The 27,862-nt window shown below is 39.0% G+C and overlaps 1 protein-coding gene across 1 annotated transcript; it reads right to left on the reverse strand.

Annotated features, from left to right (window-relative positions):
* Positions 1-9,792: 9,792 nt before the first annotated feature.
* On the reverse strand, positions 9,793-11,129 carry LOC135172175 (DNA-dependent metalloprotease SPRTN-like). The gene is made up of 2 exons (XM_064138450.1): positions 10,116-11,129; positions 9,793-10,027 (listed from the first exon to the last, which is right to left on the reverse strand). Exons 1-2 carry the CDS (start codon positions 10,750-10,752, stop codon positions 10,023-10,025), a joined length of 642 nt encoding a protein of 213 aa, XP_063994520.1. The 5' UTR covers positions 10,753-11,129; the 3' UTR covers positions 9,793-10,022.
* Positions 11,130-27,862: the final 16,733 nt, after the last annotated feature.

Raw genomic sequence — 27,862 nt, forward strand, 5'->3', positions numbered from 1 at the left:
CATATAACAATAGCTTTTATGCTGATGTGATATCCAAAACCCATTATCAATAACTTCTCCCGCATTCCCCATAGATACTAACCGCCAGGAAATACATTCCTCAAATAATAAACACCACGTCCACCAAAATCGGTTTCACCATTTCGGCAAGTGCATTCACCCCAACAAAAAGTATGACACATACCAGAGCATTGAACTCCACCGCGGAAATCATGCACTGTCAAAACTGCTGACTGCCAAAACCGCTGACTTGACAGGTCGATCCCCTCTAAGAATTGGTAGTGGGAAAACCACGCCATAATTTCCACCAATTAGAAATCAATTCGTGTAACCACCACGAACCGATCCGCTCCCCAAAATCAAAAATCGAAAGCAGTCTAGAAGCAACCGTCGGAGCGATAGTTTGACTTGGTGGAAATTACTTTCCGGAATCGATCTGTCTCTTTCGGGCCTCCCATACTATAATTCGCGATAGAGTCGATATAGTGCGCGGTAATCTATTTCACCATAATAAATAGCTAAACGGCCGGAAGTGTACAGGGATACTGCATCCTTTAATCGAAAGTAGGAGTGTTTCTTGCAATTTTAAGAGGACCAATTAATCAGATTCCGTGGTTGTGGACATTCTCAAAAACTTATCCAAAAACATTGTGCATTAATTATAAGCGAGTGGGTGAACGTGGCATGAATAAGAAGTATTCATGATAGGATCAGAGGCCATTCTGATTCTGGTGAAGAAAGACGATTGTGTCACCGAAGGATCCACACATTCCCAATACATAAGGGATAGTATACATTTACACACTTGAACTGTGAGTCTAATAAAAATAATTATATTCTTCTCCAATTCCAAATTAATTGGCTAATCCACTCTCTAAGGACCTATTCGGGGATAAATATTTTACCGTTATTACTTTCTTGTCAAATAAAATTTACATAAAATTCTAGATAGGAATTAATTATTGTTAATTGTAATTCAAAAAGGTTCGTAATAGAGAATATCATTCTTGAGAATAAAATTTACTCGGAATCATTTGATTATTCCTGATTCCTTTATTCCCCTTCCCACCTTTTCATTTAGATTAATAACATAATTAAGGTAAGAGCGAAAAAACTAAACCTAGCGTCGTCCAAACAAAATCTCAAATATAAAAATACTTAGCTTCATTCCATATTTTCAATTTAGCTATTCCATATTTTTATATCAAAATTTCTAGTTCTTGTTTTCCGCAAATAACCCAATTACATAACAGTTGTCCTCCGACGCTGACAACGTCTCCGGACATAACAGCTAGAATTTCATGGCGCAGTCGGTAGGACCGTTCTAGGCTTCCTTTCACTCTTACCGCCAAATTTATAATAAAGAATTTTCCTCAGATATCGAATAAATTCGGTTTCCTTTTCAAATCATTCATTAAATTTTCTTTTGAGATCGACTCCTTCCTACCTAGAGTAGGAATTCTTTTATTCCTTTCTGAACAAACTCGGCTTATTCTATTGGAAAATTCATCCTTTTATTTTTTCTCGTGAAAATTAAGCTATACATATTTTCAGCATCAAATGCAACAATTTCAAAAGTTTTAAAGAAGGAGGTAGCCTAAATTCTATTCGAGATTTTGCTATCACAAACAAATTTTCATTTACTTATTTTTATTTATTTTTGACCTCCTTCAAAACGATTTTTCAATGGCTAATAGTTCCGTCAATATCACCTATACAGGTGATTCAAATGCCACAGGGCTTGTTGGGAACCATGAAGATTATATTAAAGCAAGAGATATCGCTAGTAGTATACCAATTTTTTCCGGTACCTCCCAACACGCTTCCCTAGATGAATTTGAATATGCTGTTAGAGCAAATCTATCATCGATTCCTACTGAAAATGGTAGAAAAGAGGAGTACATTCTTCAGATATTGAAACGCCTCCTACCCCCCGCTAAGTTCGCCGTATCGAACAAAACCCTGAACTCCGTTGAAGACATCCTCAAAATCCTTGTCAAACGATTCCGAGGTCAATACGGTTTCACTTATTACGTTAACCAAGTCCGTGGTCTATGCAAATACGCAAACGAACCCCTAGAATGCTTCTTAGAAAGATTGGCAGCTTTGGTTCAATTTGGGTTGCGAACACTCGAAGGTGAAACAGAGAATAAGAGAGGTGTTCTGGAAGAATACCTGAACAATGAGGCTCTGGCCAGGTTTAAAGAGTATGCAACACCTGGAGTTAAGGATACGATACGTCGGCAGAAATGTAAAAAAATTGATGATGTACTGAGGGTACTCGATTCAGAAGAGTTCCGACCGAGTATGACCTTGCCTGCACCTGAGATACAAGACCAAAACCAATACCGGTACGTGACGGAGTATCCTTCAGTTGGGATACACAATGATATGTGGGCGAATGAATCAACACCGCAGTCATTCAAGGCGTATCCTCAAGCACAAACGTCAAGTCCTCGATATGCAGTCCCTCAGCATCACCAAGGACGTTATGGCAACACTCCATCTTTTACACCAACACCCAGTAGAGGCTATGGAAACCCAGGATTTCAAGTCAACTATGATGGGAGAAATCAGCCAGTCAACAAGGATCTGGTAGCTTCGCTGCTGCAAGACTATCTGCCTCCGAGACGTCCGCCCGGACCGTCAAGGGGATCAGCGAACTCGGAACCATTTTCATCCAGGGGTCCATTTTCACCACCTCGCCTCAACGGGGGTAACGCTATCGCCATGGCAGGAGGATCAGAGGACAACCCGGCTCTCCAAGAGCTACTCCAACAGCTCGAGCGACAACAGTCCAATGAAGATTTAGCCGATGGAGCCTCAGCTGAACTCAGTCTTCACCAATTAGCTGCAATCTTGACTGGATCTTCGCAACCACCGAAAGAGCCTGTTCCTAAGAGGGAGCAGAGGAGTGAGCGACGAAACGATGACCTGGCTGAAATAAAGCAGCTCCTCCAAACTCTAGTATTGAAGATGAACCAACCGCCCGCCATACCCAATCGAACACGAGATAATTCTCGAGAACGGGGTCGGACAGATTATCACCAGAGATCTGGGGGAAATCCAAACCCACAAGTCCTGAACTCCACTGTGACACCTGGACTTCCCATCCAGGCTTTAAACGAGTATCTGACTCGTCAAGCGGGTGCGATGACGAGCGACCAGGGTCAGAACCAATACCATACCCTGACGAGCACCCACCGCAACCACCAATAAAGGAGATGGTCCTGTGTGGCCCCAAGCGAGGTCCCCATATTCGGATTCAGGGTCCATACCTGACCAACGATGGGATCAGTGCCCTGGTGGACACGGGGGCTTCCATAAATCTTATAGCCATTCAGTCGTTACAACCAGAGGTCATCGTGGATATAAGAGAGACGTGTAAAATTGTGGGGCTCTCCAATGATGTTATGGAATCGTTGGGGACTGTCATGCTACCCCTTCACCCAAAGGTGAAAATTAAATTCCACGTCATACCTCACCAACCTGGCGGATATGGAGCAATTGTTGGTGACGATATGCTGAACAAGCTGAAGGCGCATCTATCTTTTAGCACACGAACCATAACATTCAACATATCTCCGTTAAAACCTCTGCATATGTGTGTCCCGAGTTGTCCCACAAGAAAAGAGTGCAGGATATCTCTGACCGGGGGTGGACCCAGAATCAACTTACGAGTTAAAAACTTAGTGGGGAACTCACACCAATTCCTGATAGACACCGGAGCGGAGATAAATCTCATCGAGCGACGCGCAATTAAACCTGGTGCCAAGATCGAACCTCCAATCGTGAGGTATTTAACGGGGGTAACAGAAGATGCATTGCCAACGTGTGGTTTGATTCGCCTCAGAATCCTAGGAGCGGAGGTCCCCTTTCACATAATTGATGGCGAATTACCAGTGCAAGGATCCGGACTTCTCGGCCTAGAATTTCTGATTCAGGAAAAGGTAGACATCCGGTATCTTCAGAGGACCATCACTACCGAGAGAAGACCGAATCTACCCATTCATTGGTTCGATTACCACCGACCATACGGACCTAAGATAATTCCTGCCAGAACGCGGATGGTCATAGGAATCCCAATACAAAACTCAGACTTAGAAGTTGGATACCTACCCAAGGTCGATACACCTCAAGGAATATATCTAGGCCGAAGTGCAGTGACCGTCACAAATGGAATAGCCTGTGCAGTAGCCATTAATACCACCGAAGACCCCATCGAACTCAACATTCCCCCACAACGGATAGAACCCTTTGATGAGGAAATTTACTGCCCTGGAACCGACATCACAGTTTGCAATATGGCAATATCCTCAGAAGAAAATGAAAGTTTACACCAAAGAGCAGCTGACATTGTTCGAGCGTTACCTGAACAAGAGCTCAAACTCTTTGAGAGGAAGAAAGTGATCGACTTGATTAAAACATTTGATGATGTCTTTCACCTCCCGGGAGATCAACTAGGGAAAGCTAGACACTTCAAATGCAAAATCCGTACAATAGACAACAAGGCTATCCATAAAAGGCAATATAAATTCCCTAAACAACACAAGGATGAGATCAGGACTCAATGCAAGACACTGGAAGAGCAAGGTATCATACGGCCGTCTGTCTCCCCCTACAATTCTCCACTTTGGATTGTCCCCAAAAAAGCGGACTCCAGAGGACGGAAACGATGGAGGATGGTGATCGATTTTCGGGCTTTGAACCAGAAAACCATCGGAGACTCTTACCCACTGCCTGACATCTCGGAAATCTTATCACAGCTTGGAGGAGCGAAATATTTCAGCGTTTTCGATCTTGCAAGTGGTTTTCACCAGATCGAGATGGATGAAGCAGACAGCGAAAAGACCGCTTTCACGGGTCCCGACGGACATTATGAATACGCCAGAATGCCGTTTGGCTTACAAAATTCCCCACCGATCTTCCAGAGGATGATGGACCAGACTCTCGCAGGTTTGAAGGGCACGGAGCTTTATGTGTATCTGGACGATATTGTTGTCTACTCCAGAACATTTGAAGAACACACCCATAGGCTTCACAACCTGTTTGAATGCCTTCGAGACAAGGGACTTACCCTCCAACCTGACAAATGCAAATTCTTCATGAAAGAGGTAGCCTATTTAGGACATATCATTGATGAGGAGGGGATTCATCCTGATCCCTCCAAGGTTAGAGCTCTAGTGGAAATGCCCAAACCAATCAATCAACACGGGATTCGGAGATTCCTAGGTTTCAGCAATTACTATCGTAGATTCGTTAAGGACTATGCTGAAAAATCGGAACCTCTGACCCGGCTACTGAAGAAGGACTGCCAATACCATTGGAGAACGGAACACGATGAAGCCTTCAATTTCCTAAAACATGCCCTTACTGAAGATTCCCTGCTGTACCATCCAGATATGAACGAACCTTTCATAGTGCACGTATCGAGCACGGAAAAGGGACTAGGGGCAATATTGAGCCAAAAAGACGAAGAAGGGGATGAACACCCGATCCTCTATGCATCCAGAACCTTGCGAGGAGCTGAAAGTCGCTACACATCTGCAGAGAGAGACTGCCTAGCTGTGGTATACGCTCTAGGGCAGTTCAAACCTTACATTTATGGAGTGCCTTTCACCATTATCACGAATAGTCCAGCCCTCAATTGGCTGCGAGATTCCAGCAATCCCACCTCCAGACAAGTTAAATGGAAAACTTATTTGAACGATTTCGACTTTGAGGTGGAAATAAAGAAGCAGAAGAAGGCACAACTGGCCGATGCATTTGCCGAGAACCCATTGGAGGACGACCAGCCTGATGAAACTGTGCTTATTGTTTGTCTACCGGCAACCAATGCATCACGTCCAACCCTTAAACCATCAAGAACAGTGGGAAATCCCAATCTACGGGTTCGTTTCAAATCGCAGCCTGAGGTCATCCAAACACCAGTCCCTGGTAGTTCAGTTGCAGAACGAATTAAAACAAGGCGAATGACCGACCTCGCCACGGGCAGGAGAGAACCTATCTCTTATCGAGATAGTCGTCAGTATCAGTCCGCACTAAAAAAAAAAATAAATCCGAGTGGCAGCGCTACGCCAGAAAAGACTCCGGAAAACCTCGATACCGATGCCACAACAGTTACACCTAGTTCAGCGGAAATAGGGAACGAGTCAATAGTCGAAAGCACAACATCAACCCCCTCTGCCCCAGGAAGCCCGGAATCAGGAAGGGATAGCACGGAAACGATTCACCTTGACAAGGAAAAGGAATACTCCAACTCTGACACCCCAATCCCGAAAGAGAATGATTCTGAAGACACAGAAGACTCCCGAGGGTCCACCGAGAGACCTGATGAAATGAACATCTCTCTGGAAGGAGAACCAATGGAGGAGGACGTGTTTGAAGAAAGAGAGCAACTGGACGGCCTGAATCAAGGAATAATTGAATCAGAATCTTTAATGGAAGAACAGGACGATGACCCTGAAGAACCATCAGAAGCTGAGATAAGTAGGCTCAAGGGCTTACAGCTATTCGAAAAATTCCTAGAAAAAGCTGAAGAGTCACAAAATGAAAGTCTACCAGAGTGGGACTATTACCAACCACCCCCTCTATACCAGCTGAAAAGAGCAAATCTGAGCCCAGGTTTCCTCGACGAGCTGAACGCTTCTACCCAGCTGTTCGACCAGAAGATAGCAGATCTCGAAGAGCGATCGAAACCCTTGATCAATTTGTCCGATGAGTTCGAGGAGGACGACACAGCGTCACCGGGGGTGAAGTTTAAATCCACAAAGCTTTCCCATCTAATAGCAGAGCAATTAGAGCCCTCACTCATCACACCGTCCCCCTTCTCCTCTCAGGGTACCTCCCGAGAACAAGTGAAGACGGACATCATAAAAGACGATAAGCTCAGCATTCCCCACGATGAGTCCTATCAACCTGCACCCAACATTCACGAAACAAGAGATGGGCTTACGTTCTCGAAGGGAAACCTTGCACATTTTCTGGCCGCGGATGCAGAGCCAACTAAACAGAACACAAAACTTCTCAGAGATCTGAACCTCATAAATTTAGAGCATATCAAAAAGCTTAAGCCTCTACCAGGTCAGGTAATAGTCACCAAATGTGGAAAATTCTACACGTTCACACTAATAGTGAAGCAATGGCACTTTGAGAAAGTCAAGAACAAAAACCTCAAACTCTGTTTGAAGAATCTACACCAGGCCTTGATAAAATACCAAACAACAACGGTTAAAATGGTAAATCAGGGAGATGAAATCGATGAAGACATCCGCCTTCGATTCTTCTTAGAAAGGGAATTCTACGAACAACCGATAGACATAACCCTGTGCCATGGAACCATTGGAATGCCACCGGTAGCCCTGAGACAGGAAATCATCAAGGAATGTCATGAAACTCTGCCAGCCGGCCATAAAGGGATCGTCAAAACATTCCACCGAATTAGAGAACGATTTTACTGGCCAGGAATGAAGCAAGAGGTTGAAAGGTTCATCAAGAAATGCAGAACCTGTCAACTGGAAAAGATACGACGCGTAAAATTCCGACAACCAATGCTGATCACGGAAACACCGAGTGAATGCTTCGAGAGAATCTCGATTGATACCGTTGGTCCACTCCCAACGACCTCGAAAGGGCACAATCACATCCTTACGATCCAGGATAATTTTGCCAAGCATTGTGTTGCCGTACCCCTTAAAGATATCAAAGCCCATACCATCGCACATGCTATAGCAACCAAGTACGTAGCACAATATGGTTGCCCGAAGATCATTCTCTCCGACAAAGGCACAAGTTTCCTCAGCAAGCTTTTCGCTCAGTTAAGCAAAATCATGAGGTTCCACCACATCACTACTTCAGGTTATCGGCCACAATCCAATGGAGCTTTAGAGAGAAGCCATCATTCCCTTGTAGAATATCTTAAGGCATACACCAACGAGTTCAACGAGTGGGATGAACTGCTACCCTTTGCTATGTTGTCGTACAACACCACGGTTCATAGCGCAACAAATTTTACCCCTTTTGAATTATTATACGGCAAACCAGCCAGGATACCCTCCAATCTTAATGAGACAGACCAGGGGAAGGAAACCTACTCGGACTACATGATTGAGCTGATTACTAAATTAGAAAGAATCCATGAAATCGCCTACCTACATCTTCAGGAATCGAAATTCAACTCAAAAAGGATTTATGATCTAAAAGCAAGACCTTTAGAGTTAAAAATCGGCCAGTTCGTGTATGCCGAGAAAGAACCAAAAACCGGAAAATTGGATCAAGCTTATACTGGGCCCTATGAAATTGTAGACATCACCGCAAAAGGGAATGTATATCTTGAGACAGAAGATGGGCACAGGTTCATGAAACATCCCAACAAGCTGAAACCATGCGAAGAAGATTAGGAAAAGAAAAAAAAAAAAAATATGACAATATCAATCTCTGGTTACAGGAACATGCCCCCGAGAGAAATCCAGATTCAAAAGAAAATTTCTAGTTATTCTGAATATACCCCTACTAGCAAGAGAATCAATGGATCTATTCAAAATCATATCATGCAAAGTTCCACAAACAGTGCAAAGAAACAAAACAGTTGCAGCATATATCCAACCCGAAAAGGAATACATCATTACCTCCAAAATCAGTCCAAAATTCGCCCTCACTGACGAAAGCTACCTGAGAACCTGTATCCCCCTAGAAAACTGCCTTGCTTGCCCCAAAGGATTGCCAATGCAAAAACCGGGAGCAACCCCGAGTTGCGAGTATCAACTCCTCACCAACGCCGATTTAAACCCAACACCAAAAGCATACCAAAATTGCAACATACGTCTGAGCAACAACTTGAACACCCAATGGACAAAATTAACCCACAGTGAAGGATGGTTATACTCAGCCATACAACCAGAAAGGATAGAGATAACATGCCAGGGGCTGGAAGTCGAATCGACCATCATCAATGGAACAGGAATCCTTCACCTCAACAACAGATGCTCGGCAGAAACAAAGACCATCATATTGGAAGGGACCGGCCTCATCGAGTCCCAACTACCAACAATTCATGGCATACCCATCACCATGAATATCACCGAAATGGCTCCTAGTCTGAGTGACGCACCAAAGAAGATGGGTATGCTTACCCAAGTTGAACATCATGCCATCCCAGATATCGATAACACCAAAATGTTCGATGAATCTATGCAGCAGACCATTGACGCAGCAAAGAAAACAGGCCTACACCACCAAGAAGAATACACACACCGCATATTGACAGCCGCAAACTGTAGTATCACAGGTATTCTCTCCGTGGTCACCATCATCGCAGGAATTGTGGCATACACAAGAGGGTGGAGTATATTACCGCTGCTAAGCTACTGCTGCCGCAGAAACAGGATAAAAACCACCAGAGAACAACAATGCAAAAACCAGAAACGACCAGCCATTGAACGATTCGAGGAGGTACCAATGACCACTATCAGCATGCCCGCCGTAAGAATAGCCCCCGCGCTACCAGCACTCCCACCACCAATCCGAAAAGAGAACCAGGAGACCTCCCCACCAGAATCACCTCAACGGACAGGCGTAACTATCAGCTACATCTAATAAAACATCAGAATAAATGAAGTAACAATAATAGTATCAAAGGCAATAACAATCAAAAACAACCAAAAAAAAAAAAAAAAAAAAAAAAAAAAAAAAAAAAAAAAAAAAAAAAAAAAACACGTGTGTAAGAGGAAATCCATAGCCACTGACAAAACCATTTATTTTTCAGAAAATAATTATAATAATATGATCAAACACTCGTGGTATATCCAAACACATCCAAAACTCGTAGTAAGCAACAGAAACACTCCGAAATCGGGGATAGAGTCTCCATAAACATCGTCAATACTGGGCCGACTTTCGGCCGACAGTCCCAAAAATGCCTCCATTCGATGCATAAGATCCTCACACTGCTATGGCCTGCTGTCCCAGAAATAGTAGAAGAATCCCTCATCCCCAATCACCCTTCCAAACCTCAGACCACCCGATCAAGCTAAAACCGCGAAAAAGAACAGGGATTGTGAAACAAAACAAAAAAAAAAAAAGAAAAATGAAGTAAAAACAGCAAAAGAACATCTTACCTGCCAAACCAAAAGTACCCCCACATCTCCTCCGATGACTCTCATACCAAGGATAAAAATCATCCGGTCCTGGTGGGCGAGTTAAGACGCGTGACACCTTCTTCCGACACTTGTTACAGATAAAAACCTTATCCAGATTTAAAATCCGTAGCCTATCCCAAGAAACGTCACTTTCATCCATCAGATCACATCCCAGCAGCTTGTTTATCCGGGACACCTCCCTCATAAAAATCGGTCCATGCCCAGAGTTCTCGTTCCTATCCGCGCCAGTGTTATCCAAAAACGCATGGATCATCTCATGAAAGAGGGTGCGAACTAACACTGTCCTACACAACCCCGCGGAGAACATGAACTCTTGCAAATAAATTATCTTCGTCGTAAAATCTGTATAACCGAAACAGTCCTTCTTTCGGTTAGATCGAAGATAGGTGAATCCACGCACCCCACCTCCAAAAAACTGCTTATTCAAAACTCCACTCAACCTAAAAATATCAGGATTCTCTCCCAAAACCATATCGACATATGGCAAAAGACCAAGAGACACTTTCACCCCATCAGGTCCAGGTTGATCACACCGCGACAACAAAACTCTCAACTCCCGAGGAGCATTTCGAATACGACGGCCTTTCGAAGGCATATTAACACTCCTGCCACGAGAAAAGACAGCAGCAGACTGATCTAAGAGTACCCAAAGAACTGTCACAGAAACTCATTACACCGGATGCACCATGCCAATCTGCAGAAATCTGATCGCAATCCCCGACCGAACGAGACGAAACAAACAGTACCCACGATCCGAACAATCGCTGACAAGAGATAAACAGGAAACCCAATAGATCAAGTTACACCCGACTATGTGAAATTGCAGACACTTCTCAAAATCAATTCCAACCCAGTGCAATAATGATTCCGAGCGGGGGCTGTGATATCCAAAACCCATTATCAATAACTTCTCCCGCATTCCCCATAGATACTAACCGCCAGGAAATACATTCCTCAAATAATAAACACCACGTCCACCAAAATCGGTTTCACCATTTCGGCAAGTGCATTCACCCCAACAAAAAGTATGACACATACCAGAGCATTGAACTCCACCGCGGAAATCATGCACTGTCAAAACTGCTGACTGCCAAAACCGCTGACTTGACAGGTCGATCCCCTCTAAGAATTGGTAGTGGGAAAACCACGCCATAATTTCCACCAATTAGAAATCAATTCGTGTAACCACCACGAACCGATCCGCTCCCCAAAATCAAAAATCGAAAGCAGTCTAGAAGCAACCGTCGGAGCGATAGTTTGACTTGGTGGAAATTACTTTCCGGAATCGATCTGTCTCTTTCGGGCCTCCCATACTATAATTCGCGATAGAGTCGATATAGTGCGCGGTAATCTATTTCACCATAATAAATAGCTAAACGGCCGGAAGTGTACAGGGATACTGCATCCTTTAATCGAAAGTAGGAGTGTTTCTTGCAATTTTAAGAGGACCAATTAATCAGATTCCGTGGTTGTGGACATTCTCAAAAACTTATCCAAAAACATTGTGCATTAATTATAAGCGAGTGGGTGAACGTGGCATGAATAAGAAGTATTCATGATAGGATCAGAGGCCATTCTGATTCTGGTGAAGAAAGACGATTGTGTCACCGAAGGATCCACACATTCCCAATACATAAGGGATAGTATACATTTACACACTTGAACTGTGAGTCTAATAAAAATAATTATATTCTTCTCCAATTCCAAATTAATTGGCTAATCCACTCTCTAAGGACCTATTCGGGGATAAATATTTTACCGTTATTACTTTCTTGTCAAATAAAATTTACATAAAATTCTAGATAGGAATTAATTATTGTTAATTGTAATTCAAAAAGGTTCGTAATAGAGAATATCATTCTTGAGAATAAAATTTACTCGGAATCATTTGATTATTCCTGATTCCTTTATTCCCCTTCCCACCTTTTCATTTAGATTAATAACATAATTAAGGTAAGAGCGAAAAAACTAAACCTAGCGTCGTCCAAACAAAATCTCAAATATAAAAATACTTAGCTTCATTCCATATTTTCAATTTAGCTATTCCATATTTTTATATCAAAATTTCTAGTTCTTGTTTTCCGCAAATAACCCAATTACATAACAGTTGTCCTCCGACGCTGACAACGTCTCCGGACATAACACTGAATGACGGCTATCCGGCTGTCCCTATCCAAAAATTGAGAAATCCATAAGTGTCCCTACCTACTTTGCGCCGAAGCAATACGAATCAAAAAGAACTACGAATGGGGACTTAGAATAATTTTTCATTTTTCCCGACTTTGAAAATAATCACTTGAAAAAAATCTTAGAATCCAAAGAATAGTATACTTGATCGTTCTACAAGTCGAAAATTGGAAAAATAAGTGATATTTTTGCTTGATGCTATTTTTGTCGGTATGCAAAATCGTTGTCAAGATTCTCAAACCTTAAAATCAGGCCAGCCGGCAATTGGCGGGTGAAAATTTCAATCAATTCCCATTCCTCACATCAAACTATGCATATAACAATAGCTTTTATGCTGAATGACGGCTATCCGGCTGTCCCTATCCAAAAATTGAGAAATCCATAAGTGTCCCTACCTACTTTGCGCCGAAGCAATACGAATCAAAAAGAACTACGAATGGGGACTTAGAATAATTTTTCATTTTTCCCAACTTTGAAAATAATCACTTGAAAAAAATCTTAGAATCCAAAGAATAGTATACTTGATCGTTCTACAAGTCGAAAATTGGAAAAATAAGTGATATTTTTGCTTGATGCTATTTTTGTCGGTATGCAAAATCGTTGTCAAGATTCTCAAACCTTAAAATCAGGCCAGCCGGCAATTGGCGGGTGAAAATTTCAATCAATTCCCATTCCTCACATCAAACTATGCATATAACAATAGCTTTTATGCTGAATGACGGCTATCCGGCTGTCCCTATCCAAAAATTGAGAAATCCATAAGTGTCCCTACCTACTTTGCGCCGAAGCAATACGAATCAAAAAGAACTACGAATGGGGACTTAGAATAATTTTTCATTTTTCCCAACTTTGAAAATAATCACTTGAAAAAAATCTTAGAATCCAAAGAATAGTATACTTGATCGTTCTACAAGTCGAAAATTGGAAAAATAAGTGATATTTTTGCTTGATGCTATTTTTGTCGGTATGCAAAATCGTTGTCAAGATTCTCAAACCTTAAAATCAGGCCAGCCGGCAATTGGCGGGTGAAAATTTCAATCAATTCCCATTCCTCACATCAAACTATGCATATAACAATAGCTTTTATGCTGAATGACGGCTATCCGGCTGTCCCTATCCAAAAATTGAGAAATCCATAAGTGTCCCTACCTACTTTGCGCCGAAGCAATACGAATCAAAAAGAACTACGAATGGGGACTTAGAATAATTTTTCATTTTTCCCAACTTTGAAAATAATCACTTGAAAAAAATCATAGAATCCAAAGAATAGTATACTTGATCGTTCTACAAGTCGAAAATTGGAAAAATAAGTGATATTTTTGCTTGATGCTATTTTTGTCGGTATGCAAAATCGTTGTCAAGATTCTCAAACCTTAAAATCAGGCCAGCCGGCAATTGGCGGGTGAAAATTTCAATCAATTCCCATTCCTCACATCAAACTATGCATATAACAATAGCTTTTATGCTGAATGACGGCTATCCGGCTGTCCCTATCCAAAAATTGAGAAATCCATAAGTGTCCCTACCTACTTTGCGCCGAAGCAATACGAATCAAAAAGAACTACGAATGGGGACTTAGAATAATTTTTCATTTTTCCCAACTTTGAAAATAATCACTTGAAAAAAATCTTAGAATCCAAAGAATAGTATACTTGATCGTTCTACAAGTCGAAAATTGGAAAAATAAGTGATATTTTTGCTTGATGCTATTTTTGTCGGTATGCAAAATCGTTGTCAAGATTCTCAAACCTTAAAATCAGGCCAGCCGGCAATTGGCGGGTGAAAATTTCAATCAATTCCCATTCCTCACATCAAACTATGCATATAACAATAGCTTTTATGCTGAATGACGGCTATCCGGCTGTCCCTATCCAAAAATTGAGAAATCCATAAGTGTCCCTACCTACTTTGCGCCGAAGCAATACGAATCAAAAAGAACTACGAATGGGGACTTAGAATAATTTTTCATTTTTCCCAACTTTGAAAATAATCACTTGAAAAAAATCATAGAATCCAAAGAATAGTATACTTGATCGTTCTACAAGTCGAAAATTGGAAAAATAAGTGATATTTTTGCTTGATGCTATTTTTGTCGGTATGCAAAATCGTTGTCAAGATTCTCAAACCTTAAAATCAGGCCAGCCGGCAATTGGCGGGTGAAAATTTCAATCAATTCCCATTCCTCACATCAAACTATGCATATAACAATAGCTTTTATGCTGAATGACGGCTATCCGGCTGTCCCTATCCAAAAATTGAGAAATCCATAAGTGTCCCTACCTACTTTGCGCCGAAGCAATACGAATCAAAAAGAACTACGAATGGGGACTTAGAATAATTTTTCATTTTTCCCAACTTTGAAAATAATCACTTGAAAAAAATCTTAGAATCCAAAGAATAGTATACTTGATCGTTCTACAAGTCGAAAATTGGAAAAATAAGTGATATTTTTGCTTGATGCTATTTTTGTCGGTATGCAAAATCGTTGTCAAGATTCTCAAACCTTAAAATCAGGCCAGCCGGCAATTGGCGGGTGAAAATTTCAATCAATTCCCATTCCTCACATCAAACTATGCATATAACAATAGCTTTTATGCTGAATGACGGCTATCCGGCTGTCCCTATCCAAAAATTGAGAAATCCATAAGTGTCCCTACCTACTTTGCGCCGAAGCAATACGAATCAAAAAGAACTACGAATGGGGACTTAGAATAATTTTTCATTTTTCCCAACTTTGAAAATAATCACTTGAAAAAAATCTTAGAATCCAAAGAATAGTATACTTGATCGTTCTACAAGTCGAAAATTGGAAAAATAAGTGATATTTTTGCTTGATGCTATTTTTGTCGGTATGCAAAATCGTTGTCAAGATTCTCAAACCTTAAAATCAGGCCAGCCGGCAATTGGCGGGTGAAAATTTCAATCAATTCCCATTCCTCACATCAAACTATGCATATAACAATAGCTTTTATGCTGAATGACGGCTATCCGGCTGTCCCTATCCAAAAATTGAGAAATCCATAAGTGTCCCTACCTACTTTGCGCCGAAGCAATACGAATCAAAAAGAACTACGAATGGGGACTTAGAATAATTTTTCATTTTTCCCAACTTTGAAAATAATCACTTGAAAAAAATCTTAGAATCCAAAGAATAGTATACTTGATCGTTCTACAAGTCGAAAATTGGAAAAATAAGTGATATTTTTGCTTGATGCTATTTTTGTCGGTATGCAAAATCGTTGTCAAGATTCTCAAACCTTAAAATCAGGCCAGCCGGCAATTGGCGGGTGAAAATTTCAATCAATTCCCATTCCTCACATCAAACTATGCATATAACAATAGCTTTTATGCTGAATGACGGCTATCCGGCTGTCCCTATCCAAAAATTGAGAAATCCATAAGTGTCCCTACCTACTTTGCGCCGAAGCAATACGAATCAAAAAGAACTACGAATGGGGACTTAGAATAATTTTTCATTTTTCCCAACTTTGAAAATAATCACTTGAAAAAAATCTTAGAATCCAAGGAATAGTATACTTGATCGTTCTACAAGTCGAAAATTGGAAAAATAAGTGATATTTTTGCTTGATGCTATTTTTGTCGGTATGCAAAATCGTTGTCAAGATTCTCAAACCTTAAAATCAGGCCAGCCGGCAATTGGCGGGTGAAAATTTCAATCAATTCCCATTCCTCACATCAAACTATGCATATAACAATAGCTTTTATGCTGAATGACGGCTATCCGGCTGTCCCTATCCAAAAATTGAGAAATCCATAAGTGTCCCTACCTACTTTGCGCCGAAGCAATACGAATCAAAAAGAACTACGAATGGGGACTTAGAATAATTTTTCATTTTTCCCAACTTTGAAAATAATCACTTGAAAAAAATCATAGAATCCAAAGAATAGTATACTTGATCGTTCTACAAGTCGAAAATTGGAAAAATAAGTGATATTTTTGCTTGATGCTATTTTTGTCGGTATGCAAAATCGTTGTCAAGATTCTCAAACCTTAAAATCAGGCCAGCCGGCAATTGGCGGGTGAAAATTTCAATCAATTCCCATTCCTCACATCAAACTATGCATATAACAATAGCTTTTATGCTGAATGACGGCTATCCGGCTGTCCCTATCCAAAAATTGAGAAATCCATAAGTGTCCCTACCTACTTTGCGCCGAAGCAATACGAATCAAAAAGAACTACGAATGGGGACTTAGAATAATTTTTCATTTTTCCCAACTTTGAAAATAATCACTTGAAAAAAATCTTAGAATCCAAAGAATAGTATACTTGATCGTTCTACAAGTCGAAAATTGGAAAAATAAGTGATATTTTTGCTTGATGCTATTTTTGTCGGTATGCAAAATCGTTGTCAAGATTCTCAAACCTTAAAATCAGGCCAGCCGGCAATTGGCGGGTGAAAATTTCAATCAATTCCCATTCCTCACATCAAACTATGCATATAACAATAGCTTTTATGCTGAATGACGGCTATCCGGCTGTCCCTATCCAAAAATTGAGAAATCCATAAGTGTCCCTACCTACTTTGCGCCGAAGCAATACGAATCAAAAAGAACTACGAATGGGGACTTAGAATAATTTTTCATTTTTCCCAACTTTGAAAATAATCACTTGAAAAAAATCTTAGAATCCAAGGAATAGTATACTTGATCGTTCTACAAGTCGAAAATTGGAAAAATAAGTGATATTTTTGCTTGATGCTATTTTTGTCGGTATGCAAAATCGTTGTCAAGATTCTCAAACCTTAAAATCAGGCCAGCCGGCAATTGGCGGGTGAAAATTTCAATCAATTCCCATTCCTCACATCAAACTATGCATATAACAATAGCTTTTATGCTGAATGACGGCTATCCGGCTGTCCCTATCCAAAAATTGAGAAATCCATAAGTGTCCCTACCTACTTTGCGCCGAAGCAATACGAATCAAAAAGAACTACGAATGGGGACTTAGAATAATTTTTCATTTTTCCCGACTTTGAAAATAATCACTTGAAAAAAATCTTAGAATCCAAAGAATAGTATACTTGATCGTTCTACAAGTCGAAAATTGGAAAAATAAGTGATATTTTTGCTTGATGCTATTTTTGTCGGTATGCAAAATCGTTGTCAAGATTCTCAAACCTTAAAATCAGGCCAGCCGGCAATTGGCGGGTGAAAATTTCAATCAATTCCCATTCCTCACATCAAACTATGCATATAACAATAGCTTTTATGCTGAATGACGGCTATCCGGCTGTCCCTATCCAAAAATTGAGAAATCCATAAGTGTCCCTACCTACTTTGCGCCGAAGCAATACGAATCAAAAAGAACTACGAATGGGGACTTAGAATAATTTTTCATTTTTCCCAACTTTGAAAATAATCACTTGAAAAAAATCTTAGAATCCAAAGAATAGTATACTTGATCGTTCTACAAGTCGAAAATTGGAAAAATAAGTGATATTTTTGCTTGATGCTATTTTTGTCGGTATGCAAAATCGTTGTCAAGATTCTCAAACCTTAAAATCAGGCCAGCCGGCAATTGGCGGGTGAAAATTTCAATCAATTCCCATTCCTCACATCAAACTATGCATATAACAATAGCTTTTATGCTGAATGACGGCTATCCGGCTGTCCCTATCCAAAAATTGAGAAATCCATAAGTGTCCCTACCTACTTTGCGCCGAAGCAATACGAATCAAAAAGAACTACGAATGGGGACTTAGAATAATTTTTCATTTTTCCCAACTTTGAAAATAATCACTTGAAAAAAATCTTAGAATCCAAGGAATAGTATACTTGATCGTTCTACAAGTCGAAAATTGGAAAAATAAGTGATATTTTTGCTTGATGCTATTTTTGTCGGTATGCAAAATCGTTGTCAAGATTCTCAAACCTTAAAATCAGGCCAGCCGGCAATTGGCGGGTGAAAATTTCAATCAATTCCCATTCCTCACATCAAACTATGCATATAACAATAGCTTTTATGCTGAATGACGGCTATCCGGCTGTCCCTATCCAAAAATTGAGAAATCCATAAGTGTCCCTACCTACTTTGCGCCGAAGCAATACGAATCAAAAAGAACTACGAATGGGGACTTAGAATAATTTTTCATTTTTCCCAACTTTGAAAATAATCACTTGAAAAAAATCTTAGAATCCAAGGAATAGTATACTTGATCGTTCTACAAGTCGAAAATTGGAAAAATAAGTGATATTTTTGCTTGATGCTATTTTTGTCGGTATGCAAAATCGTTGTCAAGATTCTCAAACCTTAAAATCAGGCCAGCCGGCAATTGGCGGGTGAAAATTTCAATCAATTCCCATTCCTCACATCAAACTATGCATATAACAATAGCTTTTATGCTGAATGACGGCTATCCGGCTGTCCCTATCCAAAAATTGAGAAATCCATAAGTGTCCCTACCTACTTTGCGCCGAAGCAATACGAATCAAAAAGAACTACGAATGGGGACTTAGAATAATTTTTCATTTTTCCCAACTTTGAAAATAATCACTTGAAAAAAATCTTAGAATCCAAGGAATAGTATACTTGATCGTTCTACAAGTCGAAAATTGGAAAAATAAGTGATATTTTTGCTTGATGCTATTTTTGTCGGTATGCAAAATCGTTGTCAAGATTCTCAAACCTTAAAATCAGGCCAGCCGGCAATTGGCGGGTGAAAATTTCAATCAATTCCCATTCCTCACATCAAACTATGCATATAACAATAGCTTTTATGCTGAATGACGGCTATCCGGCTGTCCCTATCCAAAAATTGAGAAATCCATAAGTGTCCCTACCTACTTTGCGCCGAAGCAATACGAATCAAAAAGAACTACGAATGGGGACTTAGAATAATTTTTCATTTTTCCCAACTTTGAAAATAATCACTTGAAAAAAATCTTAGAATCCAAGGAATAGTATACTTGATCGTTCTACAAGTCGAAAATTGGAAAAATAAGTGATATTTTTGCTTGATGCTATTTTTGTCGGTATGCAAAATCGTTGTCAAGATTCTCAAACCTTAAAATCAGGCCAGCCGGCAATTGGCGGGTGGAAATTTCAATCAATTCCCATTCCTCACATCAAACTATGCATATAACAATAGCTTTTATGCTGAATGACGGCTATCCGGCTGTCCCTATCCAAAAATTGAGAAATCCATAAGTGTCCCTACCTACTTTGCGCCGAAGCAATACGAATCAAAAAGAACTACGAATGGGGACTTAGAATAATTTTTCATTTTTCCCAACTTTGAAAATAATCACTTGAAAAAAATCATAGAATCCAAAGAATAGTATACTTGATCGTTCTACAAGTCGAAAATTGGAAAAATAAGTGATATTTTTGCTTGATGCTATTTTTGTCGGTATGCAAAATCGTTGTCAAGATTCTCAAACCTTAAAATCAGGCCAGCCGGCAATTGGCGGGTGAAAATTTCAATCAATTCCCATTCCTCACATCAAACTATGCATATAACAATAGCTTTTATGCTGAATGACGGCTATCCGGCTGTCCCTATCCAAAAATTGAGAAATCCATAAGTGTCCCTACCTACTTTGCGCCGAAGCAATACGAATCAAAAAGAACTACGAATGGGGACTTAGAATAATTTTTCATTTTTCCCAACTTTGAAAATAATCACTTGAAAAAAATCTTAGAATCCAAAGAATAGTATACTTGATCGTTCTACAAGTCGAAAATTGGAAAAATAAGTGATATTTTTGCTTGATGCTATTTTTGTCGGTATGCAAAATCGTTGTCAAGATTCTCAAACCTTAAAATCAGGCCAGCCGGCAATTGGCGGGTGAAAATTTCAATCAATTCCCATTCCTCACATCAAACTATGCATATAACAATAGCTTTTATGCTGAATGACGGCTATCCGGCTGTCCCTATCCAAAAATTGAGAAATCCATAAGTGTCCCTACCTACTTTGCGCCGAAGCAATACGAATCAAAAAGAACTACGAATGGGGACTTAGAATAATTTTTCATTTTTCCCAACTTTGAAAATAATCACTTGAAAAAAATCTTAGAATCCAAGGAATAGTATACTTGATCGTTCTACAAGTCGAAAATTGGAAAAATAAGTGATATTTTTGCTTGATGCTATTTTTGTCGGTATGCAAAATCGTTGTCAAGATTCTCAAACCTTAAAATCAGGCCAGCCGGCAATTGGCGGGTGAAAATTTCAATCAATTCCCATTCCTCACATCAAACTATGCATATAACAATAGCTTTTATGCTGAATGACGGCTATCCGGCTGTCCCTATCCAAAAATTGAGAAATCCATAAGTGTGCCTACCTACTTTGCGCCGAAGCAATACGAATCAAAAAGAACTACGAATGGGGACTTAGAATAATTTTTCATTTTTCCCAACTTTGAAAATAATCACTTGAAAAAAATCATAGAATCCAAAGAATAGTATACTTGATCGTTCTACAAGTCGAAAATTGGAAAAATAAGTGATATTTTTGCTTGATGCTATTTTTGTCGGTATGCAAAATCGTTGTCAAGATTCTCAAACCTTAAAATCAGGCCAGCCGGCAATTGGCGGGTGAAAATTTCAATCAATTCCCATTCCTCACATCAAACTATGCATATAACAATAGCTTTTATGCTGAATGACGGCTATCCGGCTGTCCCTATCCAAAAATTGAGAAATCCATAAGTGTCCCTACCTACTTTGCGCCGAAGCAATACGAATCAAAAAGAACTACGAATGGGGACTTAGAATAATTTTTCATTTTTCCCAACTTTGAAAATAATCACTTGAAAAAAATCTTAGAATCCAAAGAATAGTATACTTGATCGTTCTACAAGTCGAAAATTGGAAAAATAAGTGATATTTTTGCTTGATGCTATTTTTGTCGGTATGCAAAATCGTTGTCAAGATTCTCAAACCTTAAAATCAGGCCAGCCGGCAATTGGCGGGTGAAAATTTCAATCAATTCCCATTCCTCACATCAAACTATGCATATAACAATAGCTTTTATGCTGAATGACGGCTATCCGGCTGTCCCTATCCAAAAATTGAGAAATCCATAAGTGTCCCTACCTACTTTGCGCCGAAGCAATACGAATCAAAAAGAACTACGAATGGGGACTTAGAATAATTTTTCATTTTTCCCAACTTTGAAAATAATCACTTGAAAAAAATCATAGAATCCAAAGAATAGTATACTTGATCGTTCTACAAGTCGAAAATTGGAAAAATAAGTGATATTTTTGCTTGATGCTATTTTTGTCGGTATGCAAAATCGTTGTCAAGATTCTCAAACCTTAAAATCAGGCCAGCCGGCAATTGGCGGGTGAAAATTTCAATCAATTCCCATTCCTCACATCAAACTATGCATATAACAATAGCTTTTATGCTGAATGACGGCTATCCGGCTGTCCCTATCCAAAAATTGAGAAATCCATAAGTGTCCCTACCTACTTTGCGCCGAAGCAATACGAATCAAAAAGAACTACGAATGGGGACTTAGAATAATTTTTCATTTTTCCCAACTTTGAAAATAATCACTTGAAAAAAATCTTAGAATCCAAAGAATAGTATACTTGATCGTTCTACAAGTCGAAAATTGGAAAAATAAGTGATATTTTTGCTTGATGCTATTTTTGTCGGTATGCAAAATCGTTGTCAAGATTCTCAAACCTTAAAATCAGGCCAGCCGGCAATTGGCGGGTGAAAATTTCAATCAATTCCCATTCCTCACATCAAACTATGCATATAACAATAGCTTTTATGCTGAATGACGGCTATCCGGCTGTCCCTATCCAAAAATTGAGAAATCCATAAGTGTCCCTACCTACTTTGCGCCGAAGCAATACGAATCAAAAAGAACTACGAATGGGGACTTAGAATAATTTTTCATTTTTCCCAACTTTGAAAATAATCACTTGAAAAAAATCTTAGAATCCAAGGAATAGTATACTTGATCGTTCTACAAGTCGAAAATTGGAAAAATAAGTGATATTTTTGCTTGATGCTATTTTTGTCGGTATGCAAAATCGTTGTCAAGATTCTCAAACCTTAAAATCAGGCCAGCCGGCAATTGGCGGGTGAAAATTTCAATCAATTCCCATTCCTCACATCAAACTATGCATATAACAATAGCTTTTATGCTGAATGACGGCTATCCGGCTGTCCCTATCCAAAAATTGAGAAATCCATAAGTGTCCCTACCTACTTTGCGCCGAAGCAATACGAATCAAAAAGAACTACGAATGGGGACTTAGAATAATTTTTCATTTTTCCCAACTTTGAAAATAATCACTTGAAAAAAATCATAGAATCCAAAGAATAGTATACTTGATCGTTCTACAAGTCGAAAATTGGAAAAATAAGTGATATTTTTGCTTGATGCTATTTTTGTCGGTATGCAAAATCGTTGTCAAGATTCTCAAACCTTAAAATCAGGCCAGCCGGCAATTGGCGGGTGAAAATTTCAATCAATTCCCATTCCTCACATCAAACTATGCATATAACAATAGCTTTTATGCTGAATGACGGCTATCCGGCTGTCCCTATCCAAAAATTGAGAAATCCATAAGTGTCCCTACCTACTTTGCGCCGAAGCAATACGAATCAAAAAGAACTACGAATGGGGACTTAGAATAATTTTTCATTTTTCCCAACTTTGAAAATAATCACTTGAAAAAAATCTTAGAATCCAAAGAATAGTATACTTGATCGTTCTACAAGTCGAAAATTGGAAAAATAAGTGATATTTTTGCTTGATGCTATTTTTGTCGGTATGCAAAATCGTTGTCAAGATTCTCAAACCTTAAAATCAGGCCAGCCGGCAATTGGCGGGTGAAAATTTCAATCAATTCCCATTCCTCACATCAAACTATGCATATAACAATAGCTTTTATGCTGAATGACGGCTATCCGGCTGTCCCTATCCAAAAATTGAGAAATCCATAAGTGTCCCTACCTACTTTGCGCCGAAGCAATACGAATCAAAAAGAACTACGAATGGGGACTTAGAATAATTTTTCATTTTTCCCAACTTTGAAAATAATCACTTGAAAAAAATCTTAGAATCCAAGGAATAGTATACTTGATCGTTCTACAAGTCGAAAATTGGAAAAATAAGTGATATTTTTGCTTGATGCTATTTTTGTCGGTATGCAAAATCGTTGTCAAGATTCTCAAACCTTAAAATCAGGCCAGCCGGCAATTGGCGGGTGGAAATTTCAATCAATTCCCATTCCTCACATCAAACTATGCATATAACAATAGCTTTTATGCTGAATGACGGCTATCCGGCTGTCCCTATCCAAAAATTGAGAAATCCATAAGTGTCCCTACCTACTTTGCGCCGAAGCAATACGAATCAAAAAGAACTACGAATGGGGACTTAGAATAATTTTTCATTTTTCCCAACTTTGAAAATAATCACTTGAAAAAAATCATAGAATCCAAAGAATAGTATACTTGATCGTTCTACAAGTCGAAAATTGGAAAAATAAGTGATATTTTTGCTTGATGCTATTTTTGTCGGTATGCAAAATCGTTGTCAAGATTCTCAAACCTTAAAATCAGGCCAGCCGGCAATTGGCGGGTGAAAATTTCAATCAATTCCCATTCCTCACATCAAACTATGCATATAACAATAGCTTTTATGCTGAATGACGGCTATCCGGCTGTCCCTATCCAAAAATTGAGAAATCCATAAGTGTCCCTACCTACTTTGCGCCGAAGCAATACGAATCAAAAAGAACTACGAATGGGGACTTAGAATAATTTTTCATTTTTCCCAACTTTGAAAATAATCACTTGAAAAAAATCTTAGAATCCAAAGAATAGTATACTTGATCGTTCTACAAGTCGAAAATTGGAAAAATAAGTGATATTTTTGCTTGATGCTATTTTTGTCGGTATGCAAAATCGTTGTCAAGATTCTCAAACCTTAAAATCAGGCCAGCCGGCAATTGGCGGGTGAAAATTTCAATCAATTCCCATTCCTCACATCAAACTATGCATATAACAATAGCTTTTATGCTGAATGACGGCTATCCGGCTGTCCCTATCCAAAAATTGAGAAATCCATAAGTGTCCCTACCTACTTTGCGCCGAAGCAATACGAATCAAAAAGAACTACGAATGGGGACTTAGAATAATTTTTCATTTTTCCCAACTTTGAAAATAATCACTTGAAAAAAATCTTAGAATCCAAGGAATAGTATACTTGATCGTTCTACAAGTCGAAAATTGGAAAAATAAGTGATATTTTTGCTTGATGCTATTTTTGTCGGTATGCAAAATCGTTGTCAAGATTCTCAAACCTTAAAATCAGGCCAGCCGGCAATTGGCGGGTGAAAATTTCAATCAATTCCCATTCCTCACATCAAACTATGCATATAACAATAGCTTTTATGCTGAATGACGGCTATCCGGCTGTCCCTATCCAAAAATTGAGAAATCCATAAGTGTCCCTACCTACTTTGCGCCGAAGCAATACGAATCAAAAAGAACTACGAATGGGGACTTAGAATAATTTTTCATTTTTCCCAACTTTGAAAATAATCACTTGAAAAAAATCATAGAATCCAAAGAATAGTATACTTGATCGTTCTACAAGTCGAAAATTGGAAAAATAAGTGATATTTTTGCTTGATGCTATTTTTGTCGGTATGCAAAATCGTTGTCAAGATTCTCAAACCTTAAAATCAGGCCAGCCGGCAATTGGCGGGTGAAAATTTCAATCAATTCCCATTCCTCACATCAAACTATGCATATAACAATAGCTTTTATGCTGAATGACGGCTATCCGGCTGTCCCTATCCAAAAATTGAGAAATCCATAAGTGTCCCTACCTACTTTGCGCCGAAGCAATACGAATCAAAAAGAACTACGAATGGGGACTTAGAATAATTTTTCATTTTTCCCAACTTTGAAAATAATCACTTGAAAAAAATCTTAGAATCCAAAGAATAGTATACTTGATCGTTCTACAAGTCGAAAATTGGAAAAATAAGTGATATTTTTGCTTGATGCTATTTTTGTCGGTATGCAAAATCGTTGTCAAGATTCTCAAACCTTAAAATCAGGCCAGCCGGCAATTGGCGGGTGAAAATTTCAATCAATTCCCATTCCTCACATCAAACTATGCATATAACAATAGCTTTTATGCTGAATGACGGCTATCCGGCTGTCCCTATCCAAAAATTGAGAAATCCATAAGTGTCCCTACCTACTTTGCGCCGAAGCAATACGAATCAAAAAGAACTACGAATGGGGACTTAGAATAATTTTTCATTTTTCCCAACTTTGAAAATAATCACTTGAAAAAAATCATAGAATCCAAAGAATAGTATACTTGATCGTTCTACAAGTCGAAAATTGGAAAAATAAGTGATATTTTTGCTTGATGCTATTTTTGTCGGTATGCAAAATCGTTGTCAAGATTCTCAAACCTTAAATCAGGCCAGCCGGCAATTGGCGGGTGAAAATTTCAATCAATTCCATTCCTCACATCAAACTATGCATATAACAATAGCTTTTATGCTGAATGACGGCTATCCGGCTGTCCCTATCCAAAAATTGAGAAATCCATAAGTGTCCCTACCTACTTTGCGCCGAGCAATACGAATCAAAAAGAACTACGAATGGGGACTTAGAATAATTTTTCATTTTTCCCAACTTTGAAAATAATCACTTGAAAAAAATCTTAGAATCCAAAGAATAGTATACTTGATCGTTCTACAAGTCGAAAATTGGAAAAATAAGTGATATTTTTGCTTGATGCTATTTTTGTCGGTATGCAAAATCGTTGTCAAGATTCTCAAACCTTAAAATCAGGCCAGCCGGCAATTGGCGGGTGAAAATTTTCAATCAATTCCCATTCCTCACATCAAACTATGCATATAACAATAGCTTTTATGCTGAATGACGGCTATCCGGCTGTCCCTATCCAAAAATTGAGAAATCCATAAGTGTCCCTACCTACTTTGCGCCGAAGCAATACGAATCAAAAAGAACTACGAATGGGGACTTAGAATAATTTTTCATTTTTCCCAACTTTGAAAATAATCACTTGAAAAAAAATCTTAGAATCCAAGGAATAGTATACTTGATCGTTCTACAAGTCGAAAATTGGAAAAATAAGTGATATTTTTGCTTGATGCTATTTTTGTCGGTATGCAAAATCGTTGTCAAGATTCTCAAACCTTAAAATCAGGCCAGCCGGCAATTGGCGGGTGAAAATTTCAATCAATTCCCATTCCTCACATCAAACTATGCATATAACAATAGCTTTTATGCTGAATGACGGCTATCCGGCTGTCCCTATCCAAAAATTGAGAATCCATAAGTGTCCCTACCTACTTTGCGCCGAAGCAATACGAATCAAAAAGAACTACGAATGGGGACTTAGAATAATTTTTCATTTTCCCAACTTTGAAAATAATCACTTGAAAAAAATCATAGAATCCAAAGAATAGTATACTTGATCGTTCTACAAGTCGAAAATTGGAAAAATAAGTGATATTTTGCTTGATGCTATTTTTGTCGGTATGCAAAATCGTTGTCAAGATTCTCAAACCTTAAAATCAGGCCAGCCGGCCAATTGGCGGGTGAAAATTTCAATCAATTCCCATTCCTCACATCAAACTATGCATATAACAATAGCTTTTATGCTGAATGACGGCTATCCGGCTGTCCCTATCCAAAAATTGAGAAATCCATAAGTGTCCCTACCTACTTTGCGCCGAAGCAATACGAATCAAAAAGAACTACGAATGGGGACTTAGAATAATTTTTCATTTTTCCCAACTTTGAAAATAATCACTTGAAAAAATCTTAGAATCGCAAAGAATAGTATACTTGATCGTTCTACAAGTCGAAAACTTGGAAAAAATAAGTGATATTTTTGCTTGATGCTATTTTTGTCGGTATGCAAAATCGTTGTCAGATTCTCAAACCTTAAAATCAGGCCAGCCGGCAATTGGCGGGTGAAAATTTCAATCAATTCCCATTCCTCACATCAAACTATGCATATAACAATAGCTTTTTATGCTGAATGACGGCTATCCGGCTGTCCCTATCCAAAAATTGAGAAATCCATAAGTGTCCCTACCTACTTTTGCGCCGAAGCAATACGAATCAAAAAGAACTAGCGAATGGGGACTTAGAATAATTTTTCATTTTTCCCAACGTTTAAAATAATCACATTGAAAATATCTTAAAATGGGAAAAATAGTATACTTCTTCCTTCTACAAGTCGAAGTATAGAAAAATCATTGAGTTTTCGTAGTTTCAGTCGATTTATCGTTAGCCAAGTACTAAGCAATACGAATCAAAAAGAACTACGAATGGGGACTTAGAATAATTTTTCATTTTCCAACGTTTAAAATAATCACATTGAAAATATCTTAAAATGGGAAAAATAGTATACTTCTTCCTTCTACAAGTCGAAGTATAGAAAAATCATTGAGTTTTCGTAGTTTCAGTCGATTTATCGTTAGCCATGTACTAAGCAATAATATCACACGTGAGTG

Source organism: Diachasmimorpha longicaudata, unplaced genomic scaffold (genome assembly GCF_034640455.1).
Source record: "Diachasmimorpha longicaudata isolate KC_UGA_2023 unplaced genomic scaffold, iyDiaLong2 ctg00000187.1, whole genome shotgun sequence".
Classification (NCBI taxonomy): domain Eukaryota; kingdom Metazoa; phylum Arthropoda; class Insecta; order Hymenoptera; family Braconidae; genus Diachasmimorpha; species Diachasmimorpha longicaudata.

Excerpts from the sequence above, each read along its gene's own strand:
- LOC135172175 (XM_064138450.1), bottom strand. The coding sequence starts at position 10,752 with ATGCCTTCGAAAGGCCGTCGTATTCGAAATGCTCCTCGGGAGTTGAGA.